A 23,009-nucleotide genomic window follows, 5' to 3' on the forward strand; every position below is an offset into this window, starting at 1 on the left:
TGCGCATAGGCCCCTCGGGATAACGTCATAAGATGGACGGTTTGGAATAAAAATTGGTTTTAAATTGCATGGGGTTTTGGTGGGCTGTTAATGAGTATGGCGTGGGCTGGATGCTATATCACCGCTAAAGTGGTTGGAGATTCAAATAGGCAATTTAAAAACAAAACAAATCTTGCATCCAGTCACGTACAGAAAGGCTTGATAGGTACGCCATGCTTCAGTGACTTGAAGAAAAATCTGTGCTTAAACAATTCCTCTCGCGTATTGATGGTACGAAGCTGCAGAATTGTTCCACATTTATATCGTTGAAATAAGCAAAATTACTGGTGGCGATATTGTGAGCACGAATCTGTACCGCATACTCCAACTTATCAATTTAATGGGTTGTACCCTTGATCTGGAGTTACCCAAATAAGGGTAACCGTACCCAGATGTATTATTTTATGTCTCGGACTCAAGTACGTAATGTGAAATACTCTAGTTAAAAAGGAGATGCTGCCAATGAAAAATAATAATGCTGTTAAATACTGTTAGTAATTCACCAATTCTGCAGCGGTAAGAACCAGAAATCAGTGTAAAAATGTCAGCCATAAGTGGGCACTGTAAACTAGGTGTTTGTCTTCGTGACATCTAAGGTGTGTCACTGGTGTCTATTTTGCGCAGCCCCGCTTGGCACAACACCGAAATTTGAGTCTATCAAAGCGGGGAAACGCTGTATAAATAACTCCAAAACCGGTGAAAGGACGAAAGAAGAGCTGGGACGTAAATTTAAGATTGCAAAGTTTTATGTTTCTACCTTAAATACGTGTCCAAATCGAATGTTGGAATGAGAAACTGTTCCCTCGACATGCAACGTCATTTGAAAAAATTATCGAATTTTCAACCTAGAATTTAAAAAGGGAAAACCTTAACGCTTAAGTAGAATAATGTCTTTGTAAATAAAGTCACAAAAGTTGTGTAGATGTTAATTATAAAAGTATTTTGGTTCGGCGTCAGCAATCCCACCCACCGCTCAAATGCACAGTGATGGCATGACATGGCACTGGGCAGAAGGCAACCGTAATAGCAAACCGTGTTTATTCAATGTGAGTGTCGTATCATGTGTGATTAGCCAGGCGAGGAAAACTAGTAGCTCTGGGCATGTGAGACGGAGTAGTCGGATTGAACAACGGACAACCCGATCCATGTACCTCGTGGAAATGACTGTGGGGTTTGTGAGTACATGGTGATGTGATGCGGGTATGCGGGTTACTTCCGTCCCTAGTTATGGTTGTATTTTAACTGTTCATATGTGAGACATTCACACACTAGGACTTCTCGACCGCCTTTGTTAGGAAAAAGGAAGCGCCAAATGCCATGCATAGCCGTATTGACCATGCTCAAAGCCCATATATGAAACCAAACTGCAGGTATGGTGGTGTGGAGAGCACGACAAGACATCGAAGCTTCACATAAGTTTATCAAACAAAAAAAGGGGGAAGGAGGGCTGACTACACAAAACGTACAATAATTATTGTTAGCGAGATAAGTGAGTTCCTCAATTCGTATATGGAGGTAGATTTAGGTTTATTTTTCCTTTCTTTGCCCTCCTTTGTAAACTACAACCCATTTTTAAGAGCTTACAAACATCAAAACGGCAAAAGAATTGATAGTAAGAAACTAAGGATATGTTTATACGAGGAAATCGGAATAAACTACGGGGAATGAAAGAATCAAGCCTTACGAAAAAAGACTGATTTGTGGGTTTTCCTTTGAGTCGAGGTGCAACTAATAAGTAAGAGATGACATCAAAGAACCATTTTCATTTACTCTGTTGACTAAAGCTATATGTGCACACATGTGAAATCTGTAATGGAAGGGAGTGCGGAGGAGGAGTCAAGCGATGACAGTCATGTCTGTGCGCCAGACCTTGCAACCGTCGACAGCGTAAGCAAGGGCAATGAGAAGAAGGCCGCAGAGGATGATGGCGAGGGGCCAGAAAAGGGAGTGGAAGAGGAGGGTGTCGGGGTAAAGGCGGTGCATCAGTGCTGCAGCACTCAGCTCGCCTTGTGCTGGCGGCGGAAAGTGAAGAAGGCGGCGCGAGGAACCCACCTCTGCCTTCGAGAGGTTCGAACCCTCACGCAGCCACTCTATGGTCAGCAGAGGGAGGAAGGTGGGTTCGTTAGCAGCCGGCAGAATGTGAAAGTTGTCAATGCCGGCCTCCACCTCACTCTCCTCCTCACGCCTAGATTCTGGCGATCCTATTATCTTTACGGGCATCGTCAATGAATTGAAGCGACCCCGCCAGTTGTGCATCTCCTTTGAGAACTCTGCCCGCATGGGAAGTGCGTAGCAGGGCATCAGCCCAGTTGCGTGGAGCTCGCGCAGGTATTGATCCACAGTTTCCACGTTGTCTGCTTCACGACGGTTGCAGGGACTTGTAGAGCACTGCAGTAATAGAAGGACCCCACTTATATGGGTAAAACTTGGAGTCAAAATTTTACAGTATTTTAATGCATATATGTAAATTTAATTTCAATGTCTCATTTTCACACAGACATCAATTTACAAGAAATGGTTTCTTGCCACTAAAACACTTACCAAAGTGAAGAAGTGCAAAGCAGAATAAATGGGGTTATTAATTCAATGTAAATTTAAATTCTAATGCCAAAATTAGGAATTCGCTCCTACACTGGTTCACCCAATTTCTCAAATAGCTCATTGCAGTCTAGATCAGGCAGAACAACACACCGGAGAAATACGCAATCCCTGCAGCGTTTAAAAACATGCATGCAAATGTCATACCTCTACTACTGAATTTGGAATCAACCTACGTCGATGAAGGTAGATATCTAACCTAGAATTAAAGCGTCTCTACATACACTCAACTTCAAAATAACGAATTCCCTTAAAACTGATTGACGATTCCCTGCTCTTCTGATAAGAAGAGAATTAATCCTTACGAGTTCCATGGCCACATGCCCAATAGCGCTCAATTCACATCTTCGTACCCTTTTAGTTATTAGTACAGAAGTTCAAGGCAGAGAATCCTTAGAACTATATAATCACAGCCATGATTTGAGTCCTTTAATGTCTTGGTTAAAGATTTGAAATTCAGGAGGTAGTCACTTTGTTCGAATTTCCGTTTGTAGAGAAGGACGCATACCTTTCATGGACGTACTATCAGTTAACAATTCACTTACAAATTGCAACAGTGTTTGGTTTTATGGCAAGACAATAATTATATGAAAGAATCACCTTCGATTAGGATCTTTGGGTTTCCGGTTTTAAAGCCAAACATGTATCCTCTTCTCTATATGAATATGTATATTCATATCCATATGCGTATCCAGACAGCATATTCCACATAAGTTGCTATCGCCTCAGTCTGCATTTTGGCAATTTCTGTTTTATTGGCATGAATATGTACTCAACATCAAAGCCCGGATTACAAAGGCAACACTCGCATTTGTTTTCTAATTCTGTAAATTGTTCACAACTGTTACACTCTAATTGTAATCGAGCTTTGCTATGGGTAGCGCTATTACGTATAACGGAATTCCCACCATTTAAATTAACTACAGTTCATATAGTTGTGGCTGCTAAAGCGATTATAAAAATCGTGATAGGGGACTAGATGATTAACTATGTCGGTTGGAGGCGTCTGTGGCACCTGTACATTGCTGACGGGAGGAGAGAGAATAGAACGGCAGAAACAGGGAACGGGCAAAAGATTATGCATGGAATTTAAGACTTTGTTTGAGTGGAGAATGTTATTAGGGGTTTCCCACCAATGACAACATGCGTCTCCACTCCTAGCGTCCTCTGCTTCAAGTTGAGACTACTCGTTCTCAAATCGTAATCGCCCCATCAGACCGCTTTTGAGGCGCATTAATCAGTGATGCAAGGACATTGATCCGTGCATAAAATCTGCGTCCAAGTAATGCTGTGGAAAGCCCAATCAGATATGCTAATGGCCATATATTTCACTTGTTTAGAAAACTCTTAAATTAATATTAAGGATCATTTTTTTGCTAAGATTCAAGAAGTGGGTTAGAGCTCATAGCTTTGCCTCAGCCTCTAGACCTTGATAACCAAATTATGAAGGAGGGAAGTTGATGCACTCCCCTAGCCGTTAACCCTCTCTATCTGTAAACAAGGAATGGGTGATACATCCTTCCTTTCTTCATTTCAACCGAAGGCTTAATTGACTTACCCCAAATCCATTAATGATTTGGTAGGTTTACTTCGACATTCCAGCGTCTAAAGTGCATTAAGCAAGAAAGACAACTCTGGGCGATTTTTAGAATGAAATGATATTTAAAATTAATTTTTAGAATAAAGCTTAGAGAACCTTTGCATGCTTTGGAATATAATGCTGCTTAATAATTTTGCACAGTACCAATTACTTAAGTCCGCAAAACCAGGGAGAGTCCCCTGGGGTATAATTCCACCTAGACTGCTTTTTCATTGGTGAGAATTATTTGAGTGAAAAAAGCAAATATTTGCACAAAATGAATTGTAATTGCTGAAAAAACTCTTGAGGTGAAGCTACATACGGTTATTTCCTTTCGATGAACAGCTACTAGTTTTTTAGGTAATTTTTACACAGAACCACAATCCTTTTGCCATCTTCCACTCTCCACTGTATGAATGAAGGCTGTCTTTAGAATTTATTCTCAAGTAATAAAGAAACTCAAGATTGGCATAAAAGGGTGCACCAGTTGATCGGCAGACTTACTTTGTCAGCCTTGTAGGCAGCATAGGTGCTGAAGTAGTCGTAGAGGTAGAGAAGTCGAGCCTGCCTTACCTCGAGGTACTGCCTGACAGTGGGATTTCGATATCGAATGGCCTCGATGATCCCAGGAATATGATTCTCCTGGGCCCGGGGAGCTGGAATGTAGATGACTTGGACGTTTGCACATGGGAAGGCAGAGCGGTCCTTGGAGCACTTGTTCTCACACTTCACCCGCTTGCCGGTGGCAGTGTAGTAAAGGAAGCAGACGCCTGACTCAAAGACAGACTCAGAGATGTAGGGGGTGATGACGAGATGCGCAAGGATGCATTCAATAATGACGCTGGCTGATACCAGCGTCGCACAGGCTAGGTAGACAAACTTGAGGCAGGTGCCAGAGCAATACTTCTTGCGCAGCCGTGAAAAGACCTTGTGAGATGAGGTGTGATGGTGCTGATGAGTCTTCTCCATGGGGAGGCTGTCCCTTGCTGTATCCTTGGTACGACCCATTTGGGCGTGTATGAAAAGTGGTGCTGATGCCGTTGCTGCTCTGCAGACTCGTCTTTCTGTTAGCACGCGTGAGCAGCCTCCGAGCGCTGATAGGCCGGTCGATAGGCAGGAGCATTCTCATTGGAGGAGGAGGTGGGGCAGGTGGGGACGCGTTTATTGGCCAAGAAAAAGTACGCACATAGGCAAATTTCAGTTTTTCCGTAAATTTGCACCTCTTTCCAAATTTGAGCACGTTATGAGAGCATAAGCAAGTCGCTCAACTCTAGTTTTGTGCTGAGGCCATTCAGGTGGATGCAAAAATTCCTTATTCCAATACCCGTGAAGCAAATAACTACTCATAGCATTGTTTTTCACCACCGATTTCATCATTTAAAGGTAATGTAGAGTCAGCAAAATATGTCTTCAGGGTTTCCGAGGTGGAACAAGAGTAGCGAACGTATCGTAAAGTGAATATGATTAAAGTAGATAGCAGTGCTCAAGGGACTTCAATACACTTGAAAGACCAATGGTCAGTGTAATAATAAGCCATGTCCGGTGAATCTTAGGAGACCGCAGTAAAGAGCATTTGTCGACTTGAAATCTTTAGTAAAGTAGATAAGTGAACAATGGATAAACAGAAAGGGAATATGGTGCAAATCTGTACTAATTAAACAGACTACAGAATTCTAATGCTAACAAAGTTAAGAGCAACAATTAATCGCATATTTGACAAAATCATTGTGGAAAAATGAGTCAAATGAGCATAAGATAAATGATAAAGCATGCAATAGACGTACCTCTGTTCCACATAACTTTAAAAATAAATAGTATAAGCGAAACGATAATGGGGACCTAAAAATATGATGAATGTGAGTACTCAGTTCAAAAATTGTCACATACGATTGCACTTCACCAGTAACGGGTGAAGATGCCTCCAATGTGGCGGTTGACTAATAAAGTTTCGAATTATAAATACCCCCATTTGTAGCACCACATCAAGCTTCTGTCAACTTCGACAGCTGAGTTGAGTATAACACTAGGATATCAGATTTTCGTCAAACAAGGGACGCACAAATGACTAAGATACCTATTTACCCAGTTAAATGTCCTAAAAGGACAAGCTACTGTCCCCCAAGCCTGAGATAAATGCCAACTTTGAAGTTGATGGCGGAACAAAATCCGGTTCACGCACGTCTGATTTAAAACGAAAATACAAATTTCCTGTTTGCTTGAAAAGGCTTGCATCATCTTCCAAACCCAAAGTTTTAATGACCCTGAAAGTACTTTATAGAAGTCGATAAAAGATTCATTCTATTCCATTACCACTGATTATTTGAAATGACTTAGAGGCTGTGCGCAAACTTGCGTCGTAGTGAATGACTGTCAATCTTATTTGGGAAATACGTCTTTTCCCTTTTTAATAAGAATTGACGGATGTTTGCATATTGTCAAGTCAAAGGTAGAAAGGAGATAATATAGATATGCTGTAACAAATATGATTGCTAAAACTGTCTCCATGTATCCGAATTGGGAAAAATAAAGACGCGTTCACGATGACACTAACAAAATCAGACGGGGAATACCATTGCACTTGCATTCAGTTGAGGTGAAATGGTTTCAATGAAAGGAATCAAGCATCAACAAAACCAGAGTGGGAAAGCATCGTATTTTGCGGGGTGGCACATAGTTACCGATAGTCTCATCATGGCACAGCGATATCCAGTGTGTAACTGTATGCCCAACTACGCGGGTTTTTCAATATTTTCAATTCGCCTGCCACGCCGGTGTCGTGATGACTTGTCTGCGTCTCCGTGACCTTTCGTGAGCTTACGATGGACTTACTTCCGAGCTGGCACGACTTATTACTTTACGTTCGCGATAGCCCTACAGGTGCAACAATACCAAATCAGTGGTTTTAAGCGATGATCCAGTCCAAGAGGCGACACGCAAAAAAGAGGTATTTGCTGAAGTGCGAAACACACATCCAGACTGAGGTGGGGGCCAATATACATTCGATCTAGCTCTAAAAAGCAATTCCACGAACACCCTCAAAATACGGATCGACCTAGTGAAAATTCGCAGCTTATAAACTAAGCAGGAGCACCTTGATTGCAAACATAAAATACTCACAGCCAAAGAACGAGGCCTCAGTCAGTCCGGGAGTTGCGATGAGACTGACACGATTCAAACATTTATGAAGCATACAACCATTTAATCAGATGTTAAAAAACGCTCACTGGACTCCTCCCAGGTAGAAACAGGGATGAATCAAAAGTTTCAATAGAAAGAAAAATACCTATTCGCACTAGAATATTACAGATATAAAAATACACTAAGCTTTCATTGAACAAACGCAACTTCCAGCACGCAATCGATCTCTCATGGAGGCTGAGCAAAACAGTGATATAACTGTGTCTGTGCACAGAAAAGCAGGAAAAAATAAGCAAGCGAGGCATGTATGACGGAGTGTGTACAGGAGGTTGGGTTAAGTAATGGATCCTGAGTTCGCTTGCGGCATGCGCACGTTGACGATCGTATCAGATCGGCCTCTATGGCCTCAGTTGATTTCAATATCTATGTGCTTTATATCGGGGAATTCTCTCTGTAAGGGAAGAGAAAAGGAAGAATCAGCGCATGACGAAACAGCAAGTACGATACTTAGCGTTCAGAAACAATTTCATGATTGTAATTTATAAAAAAGTAGCCTCGAATATCGCAGGGCATACTATACGTTCTCCATACCAAAGCATTGACTGGTAGACGATGCAAGTGATGAATGCAAAGACATCGCAGGATGCTTAAAGCATGCCGTCTCCAATGATTATGTGAAAGTGGTAAAGTTGCCACGGTACACACCATAAAATAGATTTATTTTAACGAGTCGAACCAGTGGCAAAAATCGAGACACACGGTTAAAACCATTCCTATTCAACCCCAGCCCTAGGTTGACGTTGGTCGGCTTGCCAACCATACCAATGCGCATAGTATAGACATTTGCAGGAAAATAGCAGATTAACACAAATAAAATTTTGTTAAATGCTTGACAAAGTCATTAAGAAACAATCCACAATGGATAATTGAAACAGCGGAGCAGCGATTGTGTACATTTAACATAAAGTTTTGAAAGGCATAGTACAAAACATGGGTATTAGTTGGGTCGTATCAACAGAGAGAAGCGAAAGCAATAAAAGGCGATATCCCACATTTTGAGCAAAAACTTTAACTATATGGGTCATGATTCACGCAAGTATAATTAATTGCACTCACTACAAAGCCACTTTGACTTATGAAGGCCAGAAATGATAAGGAACTTTAAATTAGTTTGATACTTCTAATAAAAAGAAGTACCACTTTGTTTAACACGTCCTTAGAAGGCAAAGATGCAAAAGAGAGCGAAAAAAGTACCTAAATAAATTCAGTCTTTCAGCTTCCAAAAACTTATATTTAACATAAAGCAGTTTGAGAAACTTAAGTGGACTCCACTCTTCAGGATAACACCATCCCAACTGTTACCACAAAATCGAAAACGCGTGTTCATAGAGGTTGAAGGAGAATCGTGATTACTATATGTATCTACTTTTAGTGGCATAGGTCGTCCGTTTATTGAGGAGCGCGCAGCAGACAAAGCAAAAAAATCCTGACATGTGCGAGCGAACCGAGAAAACGCATGTGACGCTCTGTGTTTCGAACGCATGAGTACATACTAGAAGAAACGCGACCTCAACTTGATAGGCGCGGCGACTTCACTTGGAAACCCTAAGCAATTTGATGTGGTACTCATGAGTTAAAAATGAGAAGTGAATACCACAAATGTCCCATTGTTTGAACATGCATTCAGTAGAATAAAACTAGACAAGCAGTCAACTGAAAGTTTATACTGACTAGAATAACATCGATTGGTTGAGATAAAAAACTGAAGTGAGAAACGCGTGATGGCATTGCAAGCTAACCCTCAAATAACCGACACAAAACAATTAAAAAATAATACAGAGAACATTTAACCACTTTTTATAATGAAATAGGGAAATTGATTAGAGAAGTTCAAGGGAGTTGCAAAACAGGCAATAAAATGACACCCGAGGAGTAAATAAGTAGAGACCGTACCTTTAGACTATCTTCAATTTGGTTTATCTCAGCACCAAGGGTATTTACCAGTTGGTCCCCATGGTCCAGCATGAAATGTATCAGCTGCTCCTCCGTATTGATGGCTTGGATTTCCTGATAGACAAATCAAACCAGATAAAAAGCTGCCTCAATTCCTTCTACTCAGCAGAGAAAGTCACAGTAAGGTGACAAAAACGCTGTCCTCGCCTATTTTCGCAGAGAAATCACACTTACACCCGATCACCAAATAAAAATGCTAAACGTTTAAGCATATACGGGCAACCATTTCACGAAAGAAAGATAGGCCTCGATCATCGGTGGTTCTTACTGGCCAGGTGTTTAACTTTTGTCACAAATCACTAAAACATCCGGGCCAGATAAGACCAAGATTATCGCCATAAAAATAATAAAACTACCAATCGCACTCACCGCCAAAAGCGTGCCTAGCGGCATGGTTTCCAGGTACCTACGAGTCAACTCGCGACCGTCAATGTCCACCTCGGCCTTTAGTCGGATGGCATTGTCACCGCCCATCAGCATTGCCTTGGTGTCGTAGGTGCCCCGGATGATCTTTGCATTATCAATGAAGCGCATTATCCTCTCCTGCCTCTCCAATGATATGGATCTGGAGAAAGAAAAGTTAATGCCTACTTATATCTGTAAGTAAAGCGCTTTATAAAAAAACAAGGATCCTCCACTGACCGTTGATAGAAAATTGGGGGAAGCGACGTTTAGCACAAGGTAAACAATAGGTAAGATGAGTCGTTTACAAAACAGGATTGAAAATGCATAGAACAAAAACGACGAACCTGTCACAAACATTCTATTACAATGGACCCGTAAATTTGCCATAATAAATGAAAGATTATAAATCTGAGCCTTAAACCAGTTGGCTCAAGCAATAGAGAACCAAATCTTCATTAAATATAATGCATTCACACTAGATAACAAATCCGCAAATTAACTTTCGAACAAGAATAAGATCCCCCATGTCACTGCAAAAATTGACTCAAAATAATGTTAGGAGCAAAAACAACAAATCCGTGCGATTTAAATGCTGGATGTAAACAGGACACTGGTTTCGCAGACAAGTGATCGATAACTAGTCTCCCTAGTGAATAAAATTAATCAAATAAGCAAAAGATGCAACGCAATATGGCAGCAAAAAATCATTAAGCTATAGGTGAAGTACTAAAAAGTCAGTGGTTCAGTGCACACATGCTATGGGGAACGAGGATGAGGATCACAAAAACCGCGGTGTTGAATTTAAAGCAAGTGCATTGCCAGTAAGCGAGGCCAGCACTCAAGGAGTTCAAAATCAAAAATAAATTAGGTTAGACTAACAGATGCCGATATTGATGGCTTTGTTGCAAGCCAACAGAACATCAAGATCAATACAAGGCAACGAATTGTACCTAAAACTTGTGACTTGAGGCACCAAAATGCGCATTAAATTGTGGGAGCTTGTAAGGATGGCTAAATTTTGTCTACAACATTGTGCCCTTGTCTGGAACATTTGTGACACCGATTGAATTAAGCAATAGCCCAGGTTTCAGATCGAATGCGTCACCGCAACAGCGATGACTCGCGTCTGCTTTTCGCGTACATATCCGAGGCCAGAGGGGCGGGGGCTATGTTAGCACAGGCGCAACAACGGAAAAGAATTTACACTCCTCAGAATAGTGGCGAGCGGCTGACTGTAGAATTTCGTGCAAGGCAATTGAAGATAAAAACAGACCGGTTTACCCCGACCAATCACTGGATCAGCGATGAGTTGATTGTCAAACTACCCTTAACCATTGGGAGGGTATTGATGTAGAGTAGCTAAGTTAATAGTTTTTGGTAGAACTTAAATAACTACAGAAAGCTTTCTAAAAAATTTCATCCACTGGAACAAATAGCCATTATAGTTCCATAATTTATTGTTTTTCCTCATCGAGACACATGCCTGCAAGTTCCACATTTATCAGACGGTTTGCTCCAGAAGCTAAAAGGCTAGCCCCAGCAGCGCCTTTTACTGCACTTCAGTTCCCCAACTGTCCATTTGGTATTTGATTGTCTACTATCGGGAAAAGGTGATAATTATGACCTAAAAAATGAAAGAATACCGAGGAGGATGCTGATGAAGGTGAGGCAGCATAACTCAGCGCTTAACCTAAAATGCAACTCCTCTCAAGGGTAAATTTTCCGGCGGTTTCCTTATATGAATAAAAGTAGCACTTTCCTTCTAACTGAATGGCTAGTACTGACTGTTCATGGAGAAGAAAAAGTTTATCCTTCCCACTTTCGTGCCGAGTTGACAGATTCTGAGCTGCAACCATTGTTTAGTTTACAGAAAGAGGGTTCCAGTGAACACTCATGTCTCCAGTCCACCACACACAAAACATCCTAATCAGAGGAATATGGGCGAGGTGGCGCCTACCTAAGAAGTGTGGAATGGGGGTTGGCCGTTTGCAGGTAACCAGTGATATCTTCGTTCGGGTAAAAAACTCTGCACTTCAAAAGCCACTTTTCATCACTAATCAGTCAATCAGGCAACCGAAGAATGCCCTGCTTTTCTGACACTCGCGAAGGAAGTGAAGAATAAATAGACGAACCTTGAAGCATACTGTTGTCTGTTAATCCATGCGGGTGCAACCCACTTGCTCAGCTTCCACCAGGACTTCCCCTTCCCATTTGACGTAGGTGCAATGCAATCGTTTCATCATTTACGTTGGGTTAACCATTACTTTCAGGTAGGTTCTTGACGCATTAGCCTCAAAGTCGTCTGACTGATAGCAACACGTATTTCCTCATTGTTATTACGAATAGTGTCTTCCCTCCAAAACGGGATGCATCAGTTGTTGAGTTATTCCTCGCCAGAGCCACTCGACTTCTTTAAGCCGTTTCTGGACAGTGCGTCCTGCGACCGCACACTGCCCGCACTCAAAATTTTGCGCAACATCTTTGGAACAGAACCGAACTGAGTTCGTAAATCTGATTACCTCGGATCGCATCCATTAAGTCAAGCGACCACCTTATAGTGCGACAAATCAAAATGATAGAAAAGTAAATAGCACAAAAAACATTTCACAAGTCCTTACGGGGAGCAATACCAAAAACCGCAGGATTTTTCCTGACACTTGATATTCATTATGTTTCAGGCATCTATTGTGGACTCAATGACAATGAGTTTACATTCAAAGCACCAATTAGCTTGCAAATTGACAGTGAGAGCATAGCCCACCACACTGCTGTCTCACTTTACGTATCTGCGGCATTGATAAAGTTGACTAAACTCATAGGTTTCAGTCCTCCTGCATCAACAATAATTCACGTCCCTGGTTTGCATATAAAAGCGCAAGCAGTATGGATTATGCGCTTACGCAGGTCCAAAAATGGGTAAATGACCGAAATCTTACTAGCTTGAAATGAATGAGGATAAGAGTAACCCGGCCGTCTACAATCGACAGTTTAGTATTGCAATATAAATTTGGCTAAGGTGATAACTTGGTACCAAAGTATCAGCTGATTGATAACCGGATACTGGTAGTGTGGAATGGACTCACTTGCCAATGAGGATGTCAGAGTTGGTGCGAATGATGAAACCGGCGACAACAGCCAGGATGCCACTGATAGCGACACCCCCAAGGGTGTCAGGCCAAGCAGTGCCAGTGAGGACGGAAGCGGAGAGAGCAGCACCGGCAACGAGGACGCCTAGGACGGCAGCAGAGTCCTCGAGGAGGACCACTGCGGTGCTTGGGTCGGCAGTGCCGGAGAGGAGGTAGGCTTGAATCGACTCAAACCCGTTCTCCTTTGTCTTCCGCCTCACTTCTTTATAGGCGACCAGCAGAGTCGAGCCTTCCGTTATAAGGGAGCCCAGTGCGACCCCAATAGCGCCGTACATTGAGGTATACTCCAGCCCCAGAGGCATCACCATGCCCTGCAACGCGTGATAAAAAGTGAAACCCGAACCGAGAAAAAAGATCCCCACCCCACTTATCAGTGAGGAGATGCACCGCATCCGCGAGTAACCGTAGCTGCAAAAAAAAGCAAAGAGGAATTGAGTAATTTCTAACCTCAGATTGTGAACCGCTAGAGCAGTCTCCAGCCAAATTATTCTGATTCGGTTAATCAGATAAGCTGAAAGAGTGAGCATTCGAATACAACGCGAACATGAAGATCATACGCGCAAATCCGTCGGACACTCGCACAATCAACAAATAATGCCTCTTGTGTTTTCATAGGTAGGCACTCTCGTGTGTGTATAGACCACGCGCCACATAAGCCGGCAGCAACCTCCACGTCATGCGTCAAGTGGCAAGTCCGCCAATTCTGTAGTGCCACAGTAGAAATAATAAAAAAAGTAACTTGAGTAAAACTAACAGGCACTGCTTACGGATGATCCACGTCAGGCTGCTGGAGGGAAGAGCGGAGACCGTAGGCAAGAATAACCTATAATGAATATAGAGCACAGTAAGCAGAAATAGTGTCACTATATGTGCACGTACTGCAAGCACGAATAATAAGCAATGATAGGGCATTTTGAATCCATCATAGGCTAACTGGTACAAAATCTAAGAGATAGCCACATAGTAATAAGTAGACTTGCGAGACTTCAAGGAGCAGAAGGAATAACAAATAACAAATTAGCATTCTACGACTCTACACGGTCACTTACTACTATCAGCCAAAACAAAAAAGTTCAACTTTCTTTTACAAAAATTATAATTATCATTCATTTCAACTGATATGACTAATCTAAAAATCCACACATTTCTGTAACCAATGGAAAATTTATTACTATGCAAACAATCGAATTTGGGTTAATTGGGAGACAAAGTTCGTTCCTCTTCACAGAATATTTGCATTAACCTGATTAAGCGTATCGGCTATTGAGTGCATCATTTCGGAGAACATGCTCTTTGAACCGGTGTACCACCAAGCCATCGCCTTGGCCACAACGTTGAGACCATTTCTACGTCAAGAGGAAAGACCATCTCCATCACCGATAGCCTGAATAGGAGTTGCTTTCTTAAAGGTCAAATGAATTTCCCGCCATAAAAAATATAGTCACAATTGGGTTAAAGGTAGAAACTCACATTATTATGGCCATCATGACGACCTTTCCCGGACCAACTCGCCACGAATTAGTTGTTACCATGCTCGACTACAAAAAAGCGTTTAAAAATAAAATCAACAAAACATAAATTTGTTTCTGTTATGCAGATGACTAGTGATGCAAGAGTGAGAAGCTGAAATGACAAAATAAGCAATGACGGTAGACATGACGTCAACTAGCCTGCCGTTAACTCATTTCACCACGTTCGTACTACAGCATAATTAAACGTGCATAATGCTGACAATAGCTCGACGAATGGAATAAAGGCGACTTACGCCATGGATACCAGGTTCTGATTTGTAAGATTGAGTAGCATCCTTGTTCAGTCTTCTGCGGGCAAACCTTTCTACAGCCTCTATTTCACCCAAACACGAAGCGTCTACCTATTGTAGCCTTCCGTTCGAGGTCCTTCACTAGTTTTCGACGCTTCTCAAAAGCCTCCTTTCCACCGTGCTTCTCTAGCGCCCTAGCAAATAAGCATCGCACATTCATCGATCTTACAATTTTTCGACATCTGATCGGAGAAAAACTTGTGTCCGCACTTCGTTCGAATAAGGACTGCGACTATAATACCTAGGAAGCTTGTCTAAATCCCTAAAGAAAAAGGATAACCGTTAAACATAACTAACGCCGTGGAAAGCATGTATTCGATGACGGCTCTCAGTGGTGTCAAATACTTGACAGATTTAATCGAATCGTCATACTTGAGTGGCGTCCTAATCTTTGGAATAACTACAGGTATTGCTTAGAAACCATTGAAAATGTACCTTCGGGGTTCAGGGGCCTTGATCCGCTAGGCGAACTGGAACAACGAGTCAGGTAGAGGGGGGCGATGCACAAAAAGTTGTTCAATGCTAAACTTTCAGATAGTCCGAGGACTCTTATTACCTCTCCTATCTTTTGGCGATGAAAATCGACATGATAGTAAAAAGCAACGAGCACACGCATGCATCGCCACCGACGCCAGGCATACAAGAATACATGCAACGAAAAAGGTGGTGAGTTCAAGAGAGGCGCCCCACAGCACCACTTTAACCGGTTTCGTGTAATAATAAAGCATATACCTAACTTCAACTAACTATGATGCAGATTCACTATTGCAGCAAAATGCTATAGTTGATTTCAAGTATTTGAAGTGCGTTTTATTAGTGCTTTGTCAATTAGGTACCGCAGGTAGTAGTCGAACATAGTTTTACCAATTACCAAATTTTAAGTGCAATTTCAAGTCATATTATTTCATTACTATCTGAACATCATGAGAACTAGCAATTGACGGCGAGATGTTCACTATTTTGATATTAATACTCTGTACTTATTTGGCAGAGTGATTGAAGTTGGACGATTTCACTTAAATGAAATATTTGTACAAATAAACCAATTCATATATCATATCGGTGTCTGCCGAACATCCTCATTCACTACGTCCGACCCCTAATCACTTCGCCCACGTTTAACCCTTGCAAATCAAGCAAAATACGCGCAACGCCACTATGTGCCCACCCATGACCTCGGGTCGAAAAAAGCCACGTAAGCTCAGGGGGTCCACTAGCAACGTATAGAGCGCCTGAAAGGCGGTAGTTGCTGTGGGAAGGCCACACCATCCAATGGAAAGTCAGCCCGTGAAGACCTAGGAATCGTGCTGCTGAACATACAAGTCCGTAAAGCGAAATCATTACAGCTGGCGGTAGATACCAGTTCTCCATTTCATCATACTCCCAATAGATCTAAAATGGTACTGCGTACAAATGCCCAGACGAATGGGAACGTTATTTAAGAATGGCGCTTTGTGAAAAGCATTTACTATGTACACGAGTGGGAAAGTACTTATATTGTCCGTAGGTAATCATTGAAAAGGTCTTCCTTGCCTTCGGCAAATCGCTGACAAAATTCCCCATCAGTGCCCTCGACGATGGCATCCAACGGTGTGTAGAGAGGCCTATGTAGGAAAAAAACTAGATTTTATGAAAACGAAACATCCCAAGCGAACCGTAACAGAGTTCAGGTGGTTTTACCGATGAATCTCTTACTCATGACAAAAGGGAAAATAGCCAAGGACAGAGAAATGAAAGGCACAATGATTTGGGTTCATTAATCATGGTAGTAAATATTGAAGAATATGATTTTTTTGTGGAAGATCTTGCTCCATATGCAAGTGACCAAGCCCCAAATCTGCTAGGGACATCATAATTGGTGGGACTGTCGTCCTGAATTAGAGGAAGGAAGAGCGACCTACTTAGTTCTGTCGGGTTGGAAGCGGTGAGAGAGCTTGAGGAAGTTAGTGCGTTCCGCGAGGATGCGCGGGGGTGCGCAGAGTGCGCGAGGACAGAGGGCGATTTGGTCGAAGGGAAGCTGGAGACGTCGGTGCAGGTGAAAGGCATTGGTGGAGAGGACGCGGTTACCTGGATGTGAACAAAAAAAAGTGACAATTGAAGGTAGCGGGTATTTATGTAGTTTTCACTACAAGTACCCTTCTGTGTTTGCTACTGAGATTCTTCAACTATAGAAAGGAACTTCAAGTCGTTTACAGATTATGCTCCCCCTGATCTGAAATTGGTCCATAACCAATTTATTTAAAACGCATGAAATGTTTGACTACAAATCCAACTTGGTATGTGCATAAAATCAAAATATCAAACTTTTTACTACCTAGAAACTACCCCTTAGCGTTTTGCATTACAGTAGGATATATGAACAAACTTACTTCAATATTAACTAATGCCATTTTGAAACATGTAATGCACTGATAGTGGACCATAACAGCACATCCACCAAGTGAAGTCATCAAGGCTTACTTGATAGGATCATTCGGGGAAATGCAATTATCATTTGACGGGCAGAGGCGACCGAAAAGTCAAGCATTTTCGTAAGCACGACAAAAACATTCTACAATAAATAAGATGCATTCGGAAAAGAACGAAAGCACCGACACAATGTAGTAGATAGTCTTATTCAGCCTAGTTCATTGCGAAACGGGTGTACACATCTAGTGAAAAAAGACAGACAGTTAAACCCGATTCACATGCACTAAGAGCATAACTATGCTTACAAAACCTCCCATTCAGTGTCCAGCTTTGTTTTAAGTAAAGACGAAAGCTTGCTTTAATAAACTGCGGACTTAAACTGAAATAGGGAATCCCGTAGAAGCGTAGATGATAATTACAGACCGTAAAAATGCACAGGAAAAAAAAATCGGGGTGATATAGTTATCTTGAGACTTGATTGAGATTTCAAAAAAAGCAAAATAAAGTTGGAATCTTACTTTCGTGGATTTTACCGGCTGTACAATGCATGCAGGTGCTTCACTTGCAACGTGTCGAACTTCATCAGCTACATCAAAAAAACATAATTTGGACCAAACGAATCACCAAAGTAGACGGAACAAATGGTTTAGAATGTTGTATTACGGTAGGGTAATCAAATCTACATATACACGTATACTGAGCAGTAAAACTAGGTGTTACCCTTAAAGTCAAACACGTTCATAAGTGTTCCCAAGTGCCTGTCCACTTCGCAACTTGTTAAAGCTAATATCATTGGCTGGTCGGACACCATACGAATAACATCATTTGAGCTGAATCCACGATCTGAAAAATACTTTAGTCGAGATGCAATCTCTTCAACCGACAACTGAAAAAAAGAAAAAAGGTTCTGGTAAGCTTCGGAAATGGAATCAGCAAATCACTAACCCAGCATAGAGAGGAGGATTTGTCAGTGAACTGAAAACAAACCTTGATTATTGACTTGGGAACGCGAGTCATGATACGAGACACATGGGGTAGCTCGAATCCAAAATTGCAGAGAAGCCAAAGTTTGGGAGCAATAGCGGTGTTGAAATCAGTTTTAACTAGAAGATTGGCTACTCCCGGTTCCGACTCCATTCGGGAAAGGTCAGCACCAAGTTCAACTAGCTTTCGAAGACATTCGTTGCTAGAGTTTGGATGAACACAGTAAGTACACACGTGAAGTCAAACATTTCATGGGAGTAAATACCTAGCAAGATGATATTCAGGTTAACCCCAGGTGTTGCACCCAATTTCTTACACATTTGTACTGATCAACACAAGGAGCAAAACTGATGCGCTTCTCGAGAGTATACATGCAATTGCTTCCCTTACTTTTGTTCTAATCCTACTTAAAATGCAATCTTTCAGATAGCTAATCAAATTAGAGAGAAACATATGCAAAATTTGTATGAATTTGAATATCCCTACAATAGTGACTAAAAAACATTGAAGCAAAATTACTGCAAAATAAGGTATCCTGGTACAAACATAAGTAAAACCACTCCCTAAGTACACATTGTCCACCCTAAATATGGGATATAAACAAACTGAGCATCTCGTGTGACAGGTTTGAGGAAAAAGGCGCAGCTCGCCACTCACTGAGGAACAAGAGGCGCGAGGTTACTGGCCTCAGGCAACTGAGGATAGTGTTTATCGATATCTAGCTTCTTAATCCAGTTTTCTAAAATAACTAAAGAAGTCTCAACCCCAAAATTTTGACAATATTGGGAGGGATCGGGGCTATTAAACGCGCCATCTATCTTTGTAAGAAAAGTGTCAGGTTTAGTAAGTGATTGTAAGAAGGTCATGGACTTGGAATATGGGTGACTCTGAGAGGAAGATCCGGTCATACGAATCAATGCTGTAGGCAGGAAAAATCCAAATCCACGTGAAGCCGGAGAGGTCATTATAAAGATAGAGCCTGAATAAGAAATATGGCATAAATTCATTTCTCAAAGAGTTAGCAAGCAAACCCCCGTAACTAAAGCATTTTCCCCAGAAAACATTCACGAGTTATCAGCGATCGCTCAACAGTAAATTGCTCCTAGTAAAAAGGAGGTACTAGCAATAATCATGAGGAGCAATACAATATGGACCTTCTGTAACTTATCGACATAGATGAGGTTTAATAAGTCCACTAAAGAGATACACCGGGAAAATTTTGCTTAATCCTGGTTGGAACACAGTATGCGAATGATATGTCAAGTGGGCAAAGTAGAAACGACCACGCGCACACATTAGATCCTGGCGACTAGCTGACTTTAAAATGAGGCACATATTCGAAACAAATTAAAACATTATAGTAATTACAAGACAAATTTTGCTTCAAAAACCAGCAAATGAGATGTCAAGGAAAGCCATAAAATAGTGCACTCTAATATAACTTCAGCTAGGCGTTTTATGAAAGTACAGCTACCTAGGTATTGGAGAATACTAGAAAATCAGAGAATTCTCCCCGACTGTTTTATCATTCCTGCTAATTCTATTCCTAAGTTTAATGTAAAACATGCTGTTTTAAGAGGCCTTGCACACCGAGTTGATGCAAAGAATACATGCAATCGAACTTTAAAGTCATATGTGAACGGCTTTGCTTTGTGCCATTTGTTTAAAATCATTATTGTTATTCATCTGGTTGAACTACAAAAAACTTGTATAGTGGTAATTGTACAAATCAATCCTGCCACTCTAGCGTCCGAATCATCACTGAAGTACTGTAAATCTCCGCTACTTCCTGATAGCGAAAGTAAACATAATTGTAGCGTCTCGAGACTCCCTGAAGACGAAAGAAGACAAAATACTCGGGCTGAATATATATTCAACGCAGAGAAGGAGTCTGGGCTATTGGCATGGCCCGAAAGGCCAGCCCACCAGCGAGGTACAAGAGGGTTAATTTAAAGTACAAAAGTGGCGCCTCACCAATACCGAGGGGTAAACCACTATCGTATTACATAATACTTGGACAGAATATGTATTGGTAACGTACAGTATGGCTTAGGCCTACTTGTGTAGCCCAAAGGCCGGGCCGTCCAATAGACGTACGATGTCGGAGCCTCCAATTGTCTCTTCACCAAAACTGAAATTTCAAAAAAAACAGATAGGGTATTACAATGGTGTTCCATAATAGCCAAAATTATTTTGGAAGAACGTGTGTATATATAAAGTCTAATAGGGCTGAGAGGTAACTACCATGACTTTAAGGTGGAGCTACAGAGCAGACTGCAATGCTCAGGTATTTTGATGCATAGCTAAAAACTATCGAATCACTACATAACCCTCTGCATTCGGACGTCGCTCCTGACGCTACCCTTTGGCAACCTCCCCTATCGACTACCACAACTTGGTTGGTGCTTTGAGAACTACCTGCGAAACAGTAAAGTCACTCTGAGTTTTCTTGCAAGTTGGGGAGCATTTGATCCCTACGTCATTGATGCATCTCGATAACTCTACTGTATCCGAACTTTCATCCCATTTGTGGTGAGGGAGACATTCACTGGCTTCATGCTGTTCAGGACTGGGTTGTGCTCTACAACGAGGGCATCTCGTATGCCACTCACTGGTTGTAAGGAAATCGACCTAAGAGCAGAACCGTTTAATAGGAGTCTAGATTAGAAATAGTTTCACGAGGCTAATGTTTCGAAGCCATCCCTCCTCACCTATTTGCTCTCATTTTAGCGCTGACCATTCATCCATCCTTCTTCCTCCCTCTCTCTTCCCTTCCCTCCCTTCCTCCATCACTCCCTGACTCTCTACCTACCCATCTAGCCACCTACCAATCTACCTGAGCTTTATTCGGCAAATAGAGAATTGGAGGACGTGTTGCTCATTCAGGCAATTAACATATTTATATAGGATGTCCGCTTGTCAATAGACATTTTACAGAACACGGGTTTACCGTAATTCTCAAAGGCACGCGTCATCTCTTTCCCTCCGCTGTGTCCCCATAGATTCAATCGACTGTAAGTGATGCCTTCTTTATGTAACACTGTTTCATGGATAACCAAAGAAATAAGGGTGCTTGCCATTTTTCAACGGATTAACATTGCGCCGCCACCAACTAGGCAACCCGGGTCTCCCTTAAAGCAGTAGTAAGCTCCTATTAGCATAGATGCTGCCGGGTGGATGGCTCCAAGTGGGTACAAGGAAACTTAAGCTTGCCAGACCACGACAGTATCATTTTAACAATAACTACGCGGCACGACGATAGATAAAGCCTCACAAAGCACGTCAGTCCAAAATTTCCAAGAAGAATTAATAGTTGCTCCTCTTCGTGCCATAAACGTTACTACCCTCACACCGTGGCGAAACACGATTTCACAAAATGAGTCACGTAAAAAATCCAGCCCTTAATGACCCTTCGCAATTTGTGACCATTAGTACGCCTTTCAATGTAACAAATTATAGCGGCTACATTTGCCGAGTGACATCACGATTTCTGAACTGTCTATCAAGAACCCCTTTTTAAAAGACCTTGAAATCCTTAGCTAGTGTAAAACTCAATAAAATCAAAGGCATATTTCCGATGTGCATAAAAATGAGGCAGTTTAAAATATTAACATTAAATCGTATCCTCACGCCTGCACAAGTTGGCACCCGAAAAAGTACCTTTGCGGTAATCCCAAATATCGTCACCGGCAACACTGGAAAAATTCTCAGTGTTTAGTGCGTGTCAAACTCTTCATTAACCAGACCTTCGTTTTCAAATCTTGTGTTGGAAATAACATCAATTACCATCCAAAAGTTCCTACCCGCATAAAGTCAAGATAGAATCGATGGTCCAGTCACACACCTTCTCTCAACAAACATACATTTGGAGATATTCTCTTACCAATAGACAAAGCTATGTATAAAAACCCTTCCACAATATTATATTTTGAAAGAATGTATATTTCGTTTTACAAAAATAGAAGAATTCCTTGTAATAATAAGGTGATCGTGACCAGAAAACAGCTTATTCATAGCACAGGTTCACACATACATAGTTCACCGATTCCTCCAAAAACCGCACTACGGGTACGATGGGCAGCCCTAGGTGAGGTGGAACGACAGCACCGCACTTAAAAAGCACAAAACGACAACAACCAGGATGGGCAGGCGGGGGAATTTCGTCTGCGGCAACAGCAGACACCATCACGTGGAGGTGGAGGGGGCGTCGAGAAGTGGCGAACTGCCATTGCACCACCGCACCCTTCGGCAGAGCACTCACCACTGCCCAGGCTACCCGCGCGTCACATGCACACCAGGCCCGCCCATCTGCCGCCGTCACTGCAGCGCAAACCGTCGCGTGGAACTTATTCCGTACGCTCTGCAGGACACTGAGGCTAGTAGCGTAGACCACAGAGTAGAAAAGGGATCGCCAGCCACCCGGTTCCATCACCTGCAACACCAAGCTCCTCATTACCAGGTATCAGAAGAACATTCAACATGACAGCACTCGTCTACCTTTAATTCAAAGTACTTTTAGTGTAAAATACTAACCCCAATCCTTATTCATTTCTGTGTCATTTGGCTCCATTTTGCCTCATTTCTTTCTTAATCGGTGATGCTACTCTATTTAGACGTACGTACGGGAATTGATCGTGCGGATAGCACAACACGATCACGTCCACAGTAGAGGCGCCCTAGACCATGGAAGGTTTAAGCGTGACCACACATTTAAAGAAGTCATGACCCAGACACTAACCGCCAGGACATTAGTCATGGGCACCTTTATGTAATTTGTTAGGTACACGTCCCCCTACGTCACTGCAACGCGACATGCAGGATGAGCACGCCCCACGAGGTGTTCGCTGTCTGATGTGGTTGTCATTTCGATTCACCG

General features: G+C 42.0%; 4 protein-coding genes across 4 annotated transcripts in view; 1 reads left to right on the top strand and 3 right to left on the bottom strand. All coding sequences in view use genetic code 11, as the record gives it.

The window, feature by feature from the left end:
* The window catches only part of EGR_02471 (hypothetical protein), a gene marked incomplete at both ends in the record, with an annotated part of 3,189 nt that extends 2,559 nt beyond the window's left edge, over window positions 1-630 (bottom strand). Inside the window, one exon of the mRNA XM_024491720.1 lies at window positions 529-630. Within this exon, the coding sequence (XP_024353871.1) occupies window positions 529-630 (102 nt within the window). The remainder of the gene's footprint in view (window positions 1-528) is intronic.
* A 1,197-nt stretch (window positions 631-1,827) lies between these two features.
* On the top strand, window positions 1,828-2,268 carry EGR_02472 (hypothetical protein; the record flags this gene model as incomplete). The annotated part of the gene is made up of 1 exon (XM_024491721.1): window positions 1,828-2,268. The coding sequence occupies one exon, from the start codon at window positions 1,828-1,830 to the stop codon at window positions 2,266-2,268; it is 441 nt and encodes a 146-aa protein (XP_024353872.1).
* A 5,492-nt stretch (window positions 2,269-7,760) lies between these two features.
* Window positions 7,761-14,450, bottom strand: EGR_02473 (Zinc transporter 9; the record flags this gene model as incomplete). The annotated part of the gene is made up of 7 exons (XM_024491722.1): window positions 7,761-7,805; window positions 9,308-9,421; window positions 9,737-9,932; window positions 12,856-13,326; window positions 13,686-13,741; window positions 14,162-14,264; window positions 14,389-14,450. 7 exons carry the CDS (start codon window positions 14,448-14,450, stop codon window positions 7,761-7,763), a joined length of 1,047 nt encoding a protein of 348 aa, XP_024353873.1.
* Window positions 14,451-16,232: 1,782 nt separating this feature from the next.
* On the bottom strand, window positions 16,233-22,586 carry EGR_02474 (mTERF domain-containing protein; the record flags this gene model as incomplete). Its single annotated transcript, XM_024491723.1, has 7 exons — window positions 16,233-16,344; window positions 16,642-16,807; window positions 17,963-18,035; window positions 18,137-18,335; window positions 18,791-18,872; window positions 19,904-19,964; window positions 22,167-22,586. The coding sequence occupies 7 exons, from the start codon at window positions 22,584-22,586 to the stop codon at window positions 16,233-16,235; spliced, it is 1,113 nt and encodes a 370-aa protein (XP_024353874.1).
* Between the last annotated feature and the right edge of the window lie 423 nt (window positions 22,587-23,009).

This window comes from Echinococcus granulosus, assembly GCF_000524195.1.
Source record: "Echinococcus granulosus chromosome Unknown EG_S00011, whole genome shotgun sequence".
Taxonomy (NCBI): Eukaryota; Metazoa; Platyhelminthes; class Cestoda; order Cyclophyllidea; family Taeniidae; genus Echinococcus; species Echinococcus granulosus.